Genomic DNA, 14,950 nt, shown 5'->3' on the forward strand with positions numbered 1-14,950 from the left:
CACTTTTAACAAACTTCAAGGGAGAATGAAGAATTAAAATAACTAAATTGGCTGACGTATGCTTTCAATGTTAAGACCTTAGCTGACGATGTAAGGCATTGTTTCAATTCCTAAACACGTGGAGAAATAAGGAGTTAATCCGTAGTCAACCCCCTCGAGCCAGGAGTTGGAGTTTGTTTCTATTTTTCAAATAAACTTTAATTTTAACCAGGGGCAGGGTAGACTTCGATTAATTCAATGATGCATTCTTGTCTCAAGAGAATCAGCCCATCTATGCAAAGGTTCAAGCACACCCATTATCTCACAATCATCATCTAAAGTCAATGAAACCACAAAGATGAAGCTCTCAAAATCAGCATGGCAGTCAGAACGTTCAAAATGAAAAAAAAAGCAAAAGAACGATTTCAAAAAAAGAGGAGGGCCCGTTAAGTCAAAAATAAAACTTAGGCAAAAAAAATCAGGGCATCCCGATAGACCGCTAATTCAAAAGAATTGGTTCATGCAAAAATAAGGGATTAAAAACAAGGAAATAGGAGAATAATCTCGTGACTGCCATCTCAAGAATCATCTAAGCTTATCATCAACGTTTGAACCTTATATACACTCCTTGTTTATGAGACTACAAAAATGCTCTTGGAGACTGGACGCATCTATTGGATTAATCGAATTTAGGATTGGAGAATATCAAGGAGAATGGGGTGGACTAAATAAATTTTGAGCCATATATCCTTTGTTTCTTAAACCACGAACCACGGCCACGATATAACATTCAAAAGCCCTAATTGAAGCAAGGTTAACTTTGAAAGCATACTCGGCAAAATTTGTGTTATACTGACTCCCATGTTTGTTAATTATTGCTAATCACTTCGTTTCTTCAAACATCAATCTCTAATCATCCATTTCTATTTCACAACGAACTTCAATTTCAAAACTGGCATGTGCATAACTAAGAGTTACTTCTCAAAGGGTACAACTTTATCTACGAAGAAATACTTAGCATCAAGGAGATCTCGAATTTGGTCATTTCCAATAAACTCCTAAATAGGGGAACCACATCTAGGGGGTTCTCCTAATCATGGGCAAAATCCCAATGATTATAGGGGCACATAATCAAAAGATCCTATTGACTAGGGGCATTCATTCTAAGATTCAATCAACATGGGTCACATCTCTAATCAATAACAATCAGGGGCATATCTTTCAAAAATCCAAATATTGGGGCAGTTCATATCGAATTGATATCACGCCTTCCATATCCTGGAGATCGAGGGCAGGCCTTTCAACTATCAAGTGTTGGGGCAATGCATATCAAATTCGTATGATAAGTGATTCTAAGTCAAAGGCGTGGAGTATCTCAAAAATCAAAATAATTGGCTAGACATCTCAAATGCATACAACAATAAAAACTACGTCCAAGCTCATATCAAAACAAATCTATGCAAATACCTAACAAATTGGGGCAAGACATACTGCGAAGGGGAAAGCTATCCTCATATTTTTACAATCCCCAATAAGTCTCTCTCCTACATCTGCGATCTTCGAGTTTAAAACGAGTATCAGGAAATCATGCTAGCATAACACCCTACCGTCGTATGACAAACAACCTTGTTACATTAGTAACCTCTCTATGCCTTCGTTATCCACGACCCATAATTGGGGCATCATTCAAACATACTTCAATCATGCATTCATCAAAGCACTTCGCCATTGCGTCAAGTCATACATATCATTTCATTCATTTGATATAGCATAAACCTAACTTTGTAGAGCCCAAATCTTTATCGGCACTTTAATATCCATGCCCAAGTCACGCATTACATACATTGGTTGATACATTACACCACACCTTTTCAGGTAGTCTTCTTTAAGACAATTCTTACAATCCTTTCTAGGAACCTCTTCAGGTAGTCTTCTTTAAGACATTATTTTTCTAAGAACCTTTCTAGGTAGTCTTTTCTAAGACATTCATCGTCCTTTCCAAGAACCTTTTTTAGGTAGTCTTTTTTAAGACATCCCTTATCCTTTTCTAAGAACCTTTTTAGGTAATCTTTCAGATAAATTTTATCCTTTCTAAGAACCTTTTCAGGTAGTCTTCTTTAAGACAAATTTTCATATCCATTCCAGAAACCTTTTCAGGTAGTCTTATAGAAGACATTACTTCGTTTCACTCGTTACATCAATCAACATATGCATGAGCATAAACATTATCCATACATACAAACATGCATAGACATTACACGTATTCAGACCGACACACACAATACGATTCACCTACGAACCTACGATATAACTTTGCACATATAGTATGTGCAGCACCAAGTTATCTATTTATATACTTCTTACCCTAAAGGTTGCGTTAAGAAAGTATAAAATCAGGATCTGAGAATGCTTGCTACCTTTTTAGCAAGTTAATCCTGAACGCATAAATCAGGGTCTATGAATGCTTGCTACCTTTTTAGCAAGTTAATCCTGCACGCATAAATCAGGATCTGAGAATGCTTGCTACCTTTTTAGCAAGTTAATCCTGCACGTATAAATCAGGGTCTGAGAATGCTTGCTACCTTTTTAGCAAGTTAATCCTGCACACATAAATCAGGATCTGAGAATGCTTGCTACCTTTTTAGCAAGTTAATCCTACGCGCATAAATTAGGATCTGAGAATGCTTGCTACCTTTTTAGCAAGTTAATCCTACGCGCATAAATTAGGATCTGAGAATGCTTGCTACCTTTTTAGCTAGTTAATCCTACACGCGTAAATCAGGGTCTGAGAATGCTCGCTACCTTTTTAGCAAGTTAATCCTGAACGCATAAATTAGGATCTGAGAATGCTTGCTACCTTTTTAGCAAGTTAATCCTACGCGCATAAATTAGGATCTGAGAATGCTTGCTACCTTTTTAGCAAGTTAATCCTGCGCGCATAAATTAGGATCTGAGAATGCTTGCTACCTTTTTAGCCAGTTAATCCTACGCGCATAAATTAGGATCTGAGAATGCTTGCTACCTTTTTAGCTAGTTAATCCTACACGCGTAAATCAGGGTCTGAGAATGCTCGCTACCTTTTTAGCAAGTTAATCCTGAATGCATAAATTAGGATCTGAGAATGCTTGCTACCTTTTTAGCAAGTTAATCCTACGCGCATAAATTAGGATCTGAGAATGCTTGCTACCTTTTTAGCAAGTTAATCCTGCGCGCATAAATTAGGATCTGAGAATGCTTTCTACCTTTTTTAGCAAGTTAATCCTGAACGCATAAATCAGGATCTGAGAATGCTTGCTACCTTTTTAGCAAGTTAATCCTGCACGCACAAACGAGAATCTGTGAATGTTTGCTTCATCAGTCCCTAGACTTTGGCAAGTTAATTCTTCATGTTTCCCCAACCCTATTGGATTAATCCTAAATTTGAGTTTGGACTCGCACCACTTACCCCCTAGGTTGCGGTAGGAGTGCATAATCTTCATTGAACATTCTCGACTTTATTATAAATATAGAGTCGACATTCGTACTCCTTACCTCGTAAGTGAGAATGAAGGAATAAAACATGTGACAAATGTATCTTGTGGCTATGAGTGTCAATCTTATAGCGAAATAGATATGTCAATTCACAAACCTCGGTATGGATGAATTAATTATCCATGCCTATTTGTCGGATAAATTTAGGGGTCTTCCATTATTTAATAACCCTCTGATCCGAAACGCGTGAGATTTATGTATTCTCACGCTCTTCAATCAAAGAGTAATTAAATAGGGGCAGCTGTCATACCCCAAAATTTACCCTATATTTTATTCTATTTATTTAATATACTATTATTATTATTATTATTCTTGTTTGTTTTTATTTAACTTTTAGAAGGTGTATAAATAAAAATATTAAGGGCTTAACTTTGTGATTGTTAAGTCCATTTCAAAAATTATTTTCTCCAAAGGGTGCATGCAAAATAGGGGTGTAAGTTGTTAAAATATTTCTTAGCCCATAGAATTAGAGCCCATATAGAAGTATCTTGTTTTAATATTTATCTTACATATATTTATTTAACTAATTGATTAATTTAATAAATTACCTTTTAATTATTTATTTTATTAAAATATTGGTTCTAGTTATATAAGTTTTAAAAAAAAGAAAAAAAGGAATAAACAATGGTCTTTGACCTTTTCAAATTAAAACAAACTAATTTTCTAAATTTAATCAATTTAAAAAAATATATTTATTAATGATGAAAAATGGCCAAAAATTGGTAACAAAAGGGGACGCTTATATCCTTGTTTTTAGGCTAGAATTTTGTATTTTTAATATAATAATAATAAACTAACATAAAAATAATGACTTTTTCAATGATAAAAATTACCACTATATTAATTATTATTATTAATATTAACAGCTTTATGATTAGTAAAGAAAATTATTAAATTGTTTAATATTAATTTCAGATATTTATTTAATTTTTATTTATTTATCAAACAATTGACTAAGTAAACTAACCCTAACCCTGTTCATCTTCTCCCCCGAAGCCACCTTCACCTCACACAAAAAAATTTTCTTTAATCAATTCGAATCCAAAACATTAAAATCCGGAATCAATAACAACAAAAAATTCAAATCAAGATGGAACAAGAAATAATTTCGTATTAAAAAGCAAGATACAGAAAATCGTTCAAAATTCATTACAATTACAAACAAATCTCTAAATCCAGAAACATTTTGAATCAAAATCAAAACTTATTAAACACTAAATCAAATCGGACTGAGACATTAAAAATGTATCGAATCTGCAATCAAAGCTCTTAATCTAATTTCCTAAATCGACTAATCCTAAAAAGCTCTATAAATTAAAATCTGAAAATCTACAAAAAGGGGGTGAAAATTAATAACGAAAAGAAAACGAAAGGAAAATTGAGACGGAGAAAAAGTAGATCGGAGAAGCCATTGTTGCACCGTCGCTAGCACCTGAAAGAAAGAAGAAGGGTTAGCCGCGAAAACCAGGGGATAAATCGTAAAGAATTTCTGGAAGAGGTAAGATCTAAAAATCACTTAGCTTAGGGAATTTATCGATTTGCATGCGTGCCCGTATTTGATTGTATCTTGTATTCTTTCTGGAAATTTAACTTAGGATTCTAAGGTTTGAGGGTTAGGATTCATAGGGTTATTGGGGAGAAGATGAAGATCTTCATCTTGTTTTAACGTTCTGGGTTTATGGGATTTAGGAGAGAGAATGAAGGAAACCGAGGAGAGAGAGGGGAAGATAAAAAATGGAAATGAAAATAATAGGAAATGGGAGAAGTAATTCCCTGCAGCCACCCGATCAGCGCCATGTGGCCTTCTCATGGCCACATGGTTTATACAAGAATTAAATTCTGTATACGCCTCTTACCATGCTCCTTCGTTCAAAAAACACATGCAGACTGTTGGATCGTCCTATTCTAAATCTACGTCCCAGATTGTAATTCTGTGAACCATTAGATTTAGATCAAACGATCACGATTCTGCAATCCACCGTAAATACCATACGTACGCCTTTATTTGTCCAAACAGACCTTGAGTCATATTGGGCCAGGCCTATAATATTGACACCCCTAGAAATTGCTTAATAATATAAAACACACCCACTTTATATCATTTAAATTTCCTTTTTTTTTACTTAATTGATAAATCTAGAAAAAACCTAACTAAAAATAATTATTACGTAGTATTTTTTTAAACAAAGATATAATAGTTATTATCTTTTTATTCCCTTTTTAAAAAAAAAAAAGAATAATAAAATAATACATCTAATAAGTATTTAACTTTTTTTTTTAAATATGTTAGTTGATTTAAATTTATAATATTCTATTAAAACTTCAACTTTTGCTTTGGTTTAATAGAAAAGATCTAATTATTAAAATAATTTGATAAATTAGATTGTTAAAAATTATTCAAATCTAAACACTTGACTTTTTTTAACTTATTAAAATCTTTTCATAATTAAATATAAAGGACATTTTATGGTTAATTTATTAGAATATGATTTGTTTACGTTATACAAATTTCAAATTGCTAGAAAATACTTAAAAAATATTTTGTCTTATTAATTAGCTTTTCTTTATGAAATTATAAATGTTATTATATAAACACTTAAAAATATGTTTTAACTTCTAGATTCTAAAAAAAAAAACATTTAAATTATCTAAATGCAAATCAAAAATACAATTATTCTAAATAAACTAAAATACATTTAACATGTTTATTTAAATACAAAAATACAAAAAAAGGGATTGTACACAATATATTTTTTTCCGTAACTACGAACTACGATAACTACGAACTACGATAACTGCGAACTACGTGAACTCACTAAAACACACATCAACATACAAAAATAATGGTGTACAATCCCATAAAAAACACCAACAAACCATACGAACTACGTTGACTCTGATCCTCCATTAAGGAGGTACGTAGGCATTCGGACAACCGAAACGAGTCCCCTTTCCCTAAAATATAATTTGTCTGTAGGTTTAAGATTTTATTCTTTACCCTACTATTTAACCACAAACTATTTACCATAAACCTTACCCAACCCGAGAGCCATAAAAAACCTTAAGGAAGGATTAAGGGTGCCTAACACCTTCCCTTAATCCTAATTTCTCGACTTACCTAGAATTTCTTTATTTAGGTTTTCTCCCGTATTTCCCTTATCCTTAGGATAGAATAAATATAGGTGGCGACTCTGTTATTTAAGTTATAAACTTAAAATTTAAAGGCGGTCGTAACACGTACCATTCAAGGCATAAGAACTTAGGGAACGGTTGAAGAAAATATGGTCTTTGATTGAGAACTGACGTCCTTGGGTCGGGGCTATTTTGGTGGAATAACAAGCAATTGAATGAGGTCACTAGTATAATAAATATCATTGATAATGATGTGGTCGACTAGGAACTAGATAAATTGATTGAGCTAACACTACTGAGATCAACACTAATAAGGTAATGGAGTTACACAATAAAGAAATCAGTGATAAAAAAAATGTAGAATGTAAGGATGCAGATGGAGAAGAAAGCTTCTTATATGCTGAAAACAACATTAACCACTTAGCTGAGTCATATGATAGTTTGATGGACATAGTTTCTGGAGAGTTAAGGAGAAATTTCAATCAACACATCCTAAAAAGTGGGGTGATGAGGAAGAAATTCCATCAATACAAGAATAATTCACACTTGTAATGCAGGGGTAGACCAGTGTAGTCAATAGCAACCAATAGCAGTGCTATCCTGCTATAGCAAAGCGGAGCGGAGAATGACTGCTATGGGAAGAACCTTAGCAGTTCAGAACACTATAGTGACCACTATAAGGTAAATTCCTGCTATGGGCCAATTCTAATCGTCTCACTCGCCTTGACACTACCGGTAACTTTTATACTTGGACAAATGGTCGAATGAATGTATTGTCATAACATTTGAGGCTATTAACGTGTTGAATAAGAAAACATTTGAAGTGAACAACGGATTTGAAGATAGACATTAAGAAGGTATTTGATACTCTTGATTGGCAGTTCCTCATACAAGTACTTCAGAAATTTCTTTAATCAAACTTTTTGCAATTGGATATCAACTATTCTACATTCTGCAAAGCTTTATGTCAAAATCTGGGAAGATCGTGGTTGCCATTGAAGAAAGAGAGGAGAAAAGATTCCAAACAGATGAAGGAATTAAAAGGAGATATAAAGGGATAACAATGGCAACCATTATAATACACAGCATTGCACAAACAAAGTAAGCAAAGCAATGAGAAGAAGTTATAAGTTTCTCATCTATTGATAATAGACATTGAGCCCAAATATATACAACAAGGTTTCAATTTCAACTGTCACAGTCACAGTCACACTTACTAACAGAAGTGTAACTAACTAAAAGAAGTGCATAATGCTAAAACTAACTAACTATAACAGATTAACAACATTGAAAAATCCGAAATGTGGCACAACGTATATTTTTTATGACTCTATTTCAGGAATTATGATAGCACCTTAGCATTCTGGTGCTGAATGAGCAGTTAAACGATCCAACAATACATGACTCTTATGAATCAATATTTCCCAAAGATACACACGCTTTTGCGTTAACTTCTTCACATCGACTTAACTTGGTGGGCTTATTGAGAATCTACGCGACTATTTGAAAAAGTTTGATCAAGTAACAACAGGGAAAAAAAGTTTCAAATTATGACTGTAGGAGCTCTCATTATTCGGATTCGGTGATTATCTCGATGATCCTAAAGTAGCTACATAGTACTTCTATATGTTCTGTAACTGCTATGGCAGTGGGCAATTTAACTTAATACATTTAAAAAGTCACTAAATAGTTTTCAAAATAATATTGACAAATTAAGAAGGTTCTCTCTTTTTTATTTGTTGCAATATAGTATATAGGACTAGAATTTACATGTACAAAAGTACTTTGCAGAAACAAACTTGATATCAATCATGAATATATATCTTTCAATTCTAGGGAAATTTACTAACCAATTTGTTAACAACTCTCATATACTGTGTGCCTTGCATATATATATCTGCGCTATTGCTAAAGGCAACAAGATAGCAACTTCCTCCAACCTGAATGGCTGTTATTTTCCTGCAAGCATACACAATATGACATAAATAAATTCTTCCGTGTACGAAAAACCATGCAGTGTCTTCAAATTAAGAAATTTAATGTAGTTGAACTTACTGCCTCGGCTTTGCTTGTAGTTTGATCTTTAGCAGACCATTTAGCAAATCTTTCTTTAGGATTTTTCATCAACACTTTTTGACTTGAATCTTCAGAACCACTACCTCCTTTGAAAAGTGCTGCATTATTCACCTTATCTTTGTGCGAATGATTTTTTAGCCAATAATCAACTACACCGATTGTATCTTCATCGCCTTGCCCTGAATTGCTTGATACGGCACTTTGACTAATATAATCATTATTAACTTCTTTTCGTACCTGACCTCTACGATCATGATTTGTCGAATAAGACTTATTCAAATCTATTGAAAAATACGAGTCACTAAATTGGTTACTTGATGTTAGTGGACTTGTATCATCAGAAAGAGGAGTCATTTTATCGCGAAGTGGAGTTATTCCATCCAAAATTTCCAAAGAAACAGAATGAGTACTTGTAATTAGTTCGGTTTCTTGTAGTCCAAGTTCCATCATAGTTTTTTTCCCATTGATTGTGCTATGTTTTTTCAATGGACTAAACAATTTCTTATTCCATCCAGAAACCGCACTATCAATTCTAACTGCACCACCAATATTCTTGTCTGCACAATCTACATGTATATCAAATTCACACATGTTGCACCTATAGAGCCACCCTTTGTAACTAGGCTTGTCACACAGATCACAAAAGAAATCATAAGGCGGAGAAAACTCAAGCTTCATTTTGTGTGGATGTTGCGCGATCGAAAGCGAGAGAGGAAGTGTGATACATATAGAATGAAAGAAAATGTTGCATTCGGCACAATGGTAGCAGAAACCAGTGGCGTGTTGCTTGCATGCCATGCAGTTGAAGGTGGATTTCGTAGCAGGCGATGAAGACGAAGGTATGACGAGGAGGAAGAGATCGTGACTTGGATGTGAAGGGTGGTTTGTGATTAAGGGTGTTTTGTAACAGATATTGTGGAGAGAGAATGGACATGTTTTGCAGACGTAGTAATGTTGTTCATGTGTGATTGTTTGGTTGCAACCAAAGCAGGTTATGTTTTTTGTTGAGGGTGTGGTTGTGTGTTGCAAGAGATGTGGATGGCTAAAGTGTGAAACTAGTGAGTTTTTTTGTGTTGAATCCATTTCTGTTTTTGTGAAAGTGCTTATGATAATAGAACTGGTTCTCCTTTTCAACAGTTGAAAAAGAAATGATTTTTTGATTATTGAAAACAAGGTGTTATGAGATTATTATTATTATTATTAGTTGTTTGTTGTTTGTGATTGATGGTTTTAGGAGGTATCTAAAAGTGTAATGTATGTTGGAGACATGTGGATGGTTATTGGGAAGTCCGGAATTATGATGTTAAAATTTGTCATTTGTTAAATAGAGGTTAAAAGAAGTAAGATTCCTCACATTTTAGCCGGTGGAGTTTGATGCTATTTTCATTTAATGCTATTTTAATAAAATTCACATAATAATTATTAATTAATCTCCTTTCGTTTGTGTAATAGTTGAGACTTTAAATTTATGTTGGCCTTGTTTGTTCAGAGTCACGAAAGGTAAGTCAACTAGTAATAACTAGCATAAGGATAAAACACTTTGCTTAAGAGAAAGCTTGAAGCTAAAAAGAATTAAATCAAACTACATTTAACAATGAGAGTTTGTCCACACAATAAATTAATATAAATTGCTATTAAGTTGAAAATTTTACATTCAATTATATTTTAGATTAGATTTATATATATGGACTATATAAAACTATTTTACACCTATATCTAATTTATACATATTTTCTTGAGGTATTTTAAAAACTAACATAAAAATTAGACATGAGTTTGGAGTGTTTTTCTCGTGACCCTTTGCAAAAAAAATCATGAAAATTAAGAAGCTCCAATTTGGAGAATCTGCTAAATGCACGGCCATTAGCTTCAAATATGTGAAACAAAGTTACACTTAGTTTATTGAAGAACTCATTTTTACGTACATAAGTCAATTATTTAATTTCAACTCACATTTAACCTGAATCAATTTATTCAAAACTTATTTATGTCAATTATTACTTATTTGAAGCACTTTTAACTTATTTGAAGATATGAAGGCCTCAATGAGCTATGAATCATTTTGAATGAAAGATTGTTCCCAGTAGCTCAGTTGTTGATAACTTGGCCAAATATGTTTTATCTTTTGTTAATCTTTAGTGTTTAATTTTAAACATGACTTTATCCCTGAATGAGGATGTTGTTTGTAATTATGGCATTCACGCGGTAGTAATTCAGTTTCTTGTTAAATAATAAATAAAAAGTAATGCGAGAAATCGATAAATGTCCATCATATCTCAGTTCAATGTGTTGGTCCAATATTATCCTCTGTTACAATCAAATTTCACACTTTGTTTAGTTATCAAATTTCACACATAATTTACTAAAATTGATTAAAATTTATTTAAATCTGTCTATCTATCCGATAAAAAATTATGTTGAATTCAACCATTTCTTAAATAAGAAGTTATGCTACTATCCTTTCAGCAGTAACAAACAATGACATTAATGTGCATACAACCCTTGGTAATAATCATAAGGATGAAACTGTGTTGAGACAACCTAATCATTATGCATAATCAATCTGCACCGTGAGGTCTTGCACACCAAAATCATGGTATAGACGATGCACAAATTCTAGTATTGGCGCATCATCCACTCCTTTCTTTACCTGTCAGATTTATACACTACAAGTCAGTATCTACAGTGCAGCTACTTGATACAAAAAGATAAGGAAACATGCCATACTTGATACTACTAACAATACTAATACAACAAATTGAAAATCATATTCAGGTTTTAACTTAATATGTTTAACATTTTCACATTTGAGAGCACTCACAATGTGAGGGGTGTATCCATACATACTTGTTTCGAAGGCTTCTACAGTATGTCGTCTTATAGGTGGTGTATTGTACATGTGGTTTAATCTGTAATAGTTTAAATTAAATGTATTTGTGTCTAGAATTGAGAACAAAGATTTTCTCTTTGGTGAATTTTTGTATCTCATCATAATTCTCAAACCCATTAGTTTCAACTTGTTCCATCATAGCAATTCCCAGTTAACGAGGATTCCTTCTCAGTAATGAGAAGCTATGACTCTGTCCACAACAATTTGCACGGCTTCAAAAACAAAATGCTAGGTTTTTAAGTTTTATTATTCTTAAATCACTTCTTTTATTTTCCAAAAGAGAAAAAACCGTAGAGGCATATTAGAGAGAGAAAAACAACAGGGGATGGGCTTGACAATGGAGTGGAATGGGGACAAGTAGATAGCAGCAGACCCTTGACAGGTTGGTTTCTCTGTCATGCCTTTTTGTCTTCTCTCTTTTATATGTTGTTCTCAAGATTATAGTTCATGAGATATACAAAAAATCATAGCTCAGAGTGAATTCATGAAGAAAATTTGGGGGCCACGATTAGGGTTGGAATAAAGGATGGCATTAGAGGTGCTGGGAAAGTGAGATTTCAAACACACGAGTATTATTATAAATAATTACGGAGTAATTCGTTGTCCGTTGTCCATCACCTATTATGGGGATGCACCATATACAAAGTCATATTTTCAAGGGTTGTCTCCAGACATACTGTATGCTCCTCTTAGTTGAAGCGGCAAAGGGAAGGAAAACAAATAACAAATTACCTGCATCGACAGTGAACCAACCACACGACCGGGCACCAATTCCCAAAAACGGGCCTGGGATACTTCCAATACATCTTCCCGAGCAGAAATCTGAACAATATATAACATACAATACTTAACAAGTAAAAGCATCAATGCAGTAAGGGACCACAATCACCGAGCTGCATGGGGGTATAAGCACATAGTTCCCAAGAAAAAAAGTTATAACCTGTCTCAAGCATTTGCTAAAAGCAGTAGTTGGGATGCTAGGAGGTGCCATTTGGAGCAAGATACCGCCAGTAGCCCTAAAGAGAGGCAAAACTAGAGTAAAGACTGCAACAGAAACGAGTCCCAAACACAACACTTCTGCATTCTCAACCCTATAAGAAAGGAAAAGGAAACAAGTCAAATTACAATAACTGAATAAATCGGGTTAGGAGGAGGCTTACAAATTCATTTTTTTTTCAAATGCATTTTTAATTTTCATCTTGCTCAAGACCAAACGGATATAATATGAAAAGGTATTCACCCGATGGACAATAACCAAGATGCCAATATCAAACCTGCACTGAGAAACCATTGAAGTATATCAGCTTTGTTACGAACTTGTAGAGGAAAAGAAATGCATCAAAATTGAAGGGGTGTTAGTATGTTTTGTCAATGTACAATGACAGAAATTCAAGTATATCTACCTGCGAATGGAATCTGTAAGAACATGCAGGAAAACAGAGTGGCAATTCATATCTTCTGCATTTCTGTAAGCTGCAAGATAAATTACAGGAGATAAAAATTGTTGCACTTCAAGGCTCAAAAGGAACTACCAAAACACAAGCATCCCTTTTGAAAAATGAAAAATGTTAAATCCTTAATCCAGTGAATCTTAAACACATGACAAATACTAACCAAGATTTATCCGAGCATAGTTCCTAAAGAACCACACGCCAATGAGATTCACAAATAAATTGGTCACTGCAGAAACATTCAAGTAATGCCTGTACACAGAAAACAGTCATAAGAAATATTAACTTATAATAAAAACTCAAGAACCATATTGTTAAAATGAAAAACAAATAATTTAGATAAAAAAAATCCCTTTTCTTGATGAACCTTAAAACTTGGATTGGACCTAACTCAATCTCACAAAACCGGCTTGTAAGATGAGAATTCCCCCACTTATAATCATAGGTTCAGGCCATCTCATCCAATGTGAGACTCTTAAACACACCCTCTCACACACCAGAACTGAACATTTGAAACCTGACCCAAGTGAACTGATGCCAAAACATGATAGTATGTAGCTCAATGGATCTTTGATAGGTTCTGATATTATCTTAAATTTGGGTTGGACCTAACTCAAGTACTCAACCTTACAAACCCGCTTGTAAGGTGGGGATTGCCCCCACTTATAAACATATGTTCAGGTAATCTCTCATCTCACGTGGCACTCTTAACAGAAAGAAAGAAAAAAAATTAGATAGATGTGATGAAAACTGCAGCAAAATCTAGTTATTGAATTTGTAATTTCAAAGATCCGTAGATCTAGAAGCCACTCTTCCAAAATTCAAGCCATTTATAACAAGCATCCTAAAGCAGGGTATTTAGTAGCATTATCTTTTGTGGGCTATATTTTTTGTGTTCTTTTCCAGAAGTTAATGTTGTTATTCAATCGTTTTATAAGTGTTACGGTCCTTTGAAAATTAAGATAGCGGAAGGGGAATTATTTGTCCGTAAGTTTATTGATTAGAAACAAAAGAAGGTACGCGAGAGATTCTAATTTCTTTTTACTGGCATAACCCAGTTAAGTAAGTTCAATAACAACTATCAACCTGACTGGCTTTATTCTAACTAACTAACCCTAGCCTCGCTATAAAACATGAGGCTCAACGATTATTTCTAATCTTCTTCCTATAGTAAACCCTTTCTACATTTTCTGTAGAAGTTGTGACCTTATTTCTTAGTAGGATATTAAAAATTTATACTACAAAAGAAATAGAGGACTAGAAGTCACCAGGTGATAGGAAGTATGTGACTATGCACATGTGAGGTGGTAGAAATTTGGTTAGAGCCAGAGGAGAGAGAATGTGTTACCAGGTTACTAGTAGGTTAAGCAGCAAAACATTGGGAGCAGCAGTTTGTTTAGAGCAGAGGGGTGGACCTCTCTATAGCAGCCCTATGTTCTGGGAATCATTGTATTTAATTCTGTATTGCTGTTTAATACAATTCCTTGTGTACGTTCAGCCTATTTTCTAAGAAATATCGCTTTGCTTTTTGTTTTAGCTATCAATTCCCCTAACACAATTCTGAATATCTAAAACAATAGGTCGAATCTTTTGCTGCTTGATATGTAAAACACTTGATAGAAGTAATATAATTATAACATAAACAATCATTGCGAACACAAACTTACTTGTGTTCTGATTCATCTTGTACAAATGCATGAAGTGCTTCAACTGCTAGGGAGAATGACATAAACAAAAGAAACAGCTGTCTACACATGCAACCGAAGAAGAGAATTCAATATGTTAGTGCACATGATGTAATCTACCGAATGAGATGTCATGCACCAAACACGAGATAAAAATGGAAGAAGCTCACTACAGTTTACTTGAATCACAGTCACATAAAATTCTG

The 14,950-nt window shown here is 33.8% G+C and overlaps 2 protein-coding genes across 3 annotated transcripts; both read right to left on the reverse strand.

The window, feature by feature from the left end:
- Positions 1-4,648: 4,648 nt before the first annotated feature.
- On the reverse strand, positions 4,649-10,198 carry LOC131621505 (uncharacterized). Of its 2 annotated transcripts, XR_009289612.1 has the most exons (3): positions 8,698-10,198; positions 8,493-8,601; positions 4,649-4,942 (listed from the first exon to the last, which is right to left on the reverse strand). XR_009289612.1 is itself a non-coding variant. In XM_058892554.1 (2 exons), the coding sequence occupies exons 1-2, from the start codon at positions 9,799-9,801 to the stop codon at positions 8,551-8,553; spliced, it is 1,155 nt and encodes a 384-aa protein (XP_058748537.1). In that variant the 5' UTR covers positions 9,802-10,198; the 3' UTR covers positions 7,785-8,550. The 2 variants fall into 2 exon arrangements, 1 of the variants encoding a protein (XP_058748537.1); XM_058892554.1 differs by lacking the exon at positions 4,649-4,942 and having other exon boundaries at positions 7,785-8,601.
- A 918-nt stretch (positions 10,199-11,116) lies between these two features.
- On the reverse strand, positions 11,117-14,944 carry LOC131621509 (metal tolerance protein C2). The gene is made up of 7 exons (XM_058892558.1): positions 14,727-14,944; positions 13,223-13,311; positions 13,012-13,081; positions 12,849-12,887; positions 12,549-12,699; positions 12,341-12,430; positions 11,117-11,368 (listed from the first exon to the last, which is right to left on the reverse strand). Exons 1-7 carry the CDS (start codon positions 14,813-14,815, stop codon positions 11,267-11,269), a joined length of 630 nt encoding a protein of 209 aa, XP_058748541.1. The 5' UTR covers positions 14,816-14,944; the 3' UTR covers positions 11,117-11,266.
- Between the last annotated feature and the right edge of the window lie 6 nt (positions 14,945-14,950).

The sequence above is a fragment of the Vicia villosa genome, unplaced genomic scaffold, assembly GCF_029867415.1.
Source record: "Vicia villosa cultivar HV-30 ecotype Madison, WI unplaced genomic scaffold, Vvil1.0 ctg.000009F_1_1_2_unsc, whole genome shotgun sequence".
Lineage (NCBI taxonomy): Eukaryota > Viridiplantae > Streptophyta > Magnoliopsida > Fabales > Fabaceae > Vicia > Vicia villosa.

What these genes read in the sequence shown, in the direction of transcription:
- LOC131621505 (XM_058892554.1), bottom strand. Translation starts at nt 9,801, where the DNA reads ATGGATTCAACACAAAAAAACTCACTAGTTTCACACTTTAGCCATCCA. An exon ending in CTACAAGCAAAGCCGAGGCA is followed by an intron (nt 8,602 to 8,697) that starts GTAAGTTCAACT and finishes GTATGCTTGCAG; the next exon opens with GAAAATAACAGCCATTCAGG.
- LOC131621509 (XM_058892558.1), bottom strand. Translation starts at nt 14,815, where the DNA reads ATGTGTAGACAGCTGTTTCTTTTGTTTATGTCATTCTCCCTAGCAGTT. An exon ending in CTATGCTCGGATAAATCTTG is followed by an intron (nt 13,082 to 13,222) that starts GTTAGTATTTGT and finishes TTTATCTTGCAG; the next exon opens with CTTACAGAAATGCAGAAGAT. An exon ending in TTAGCAAATGCTTGAGACAG is followed by an intron (nt 12,431 to 12,548) that starts GTTATAACTTTT and finishes TATATTGTTCAG; the next exon opens with ATTTCTGCTCGGGAAGATGT.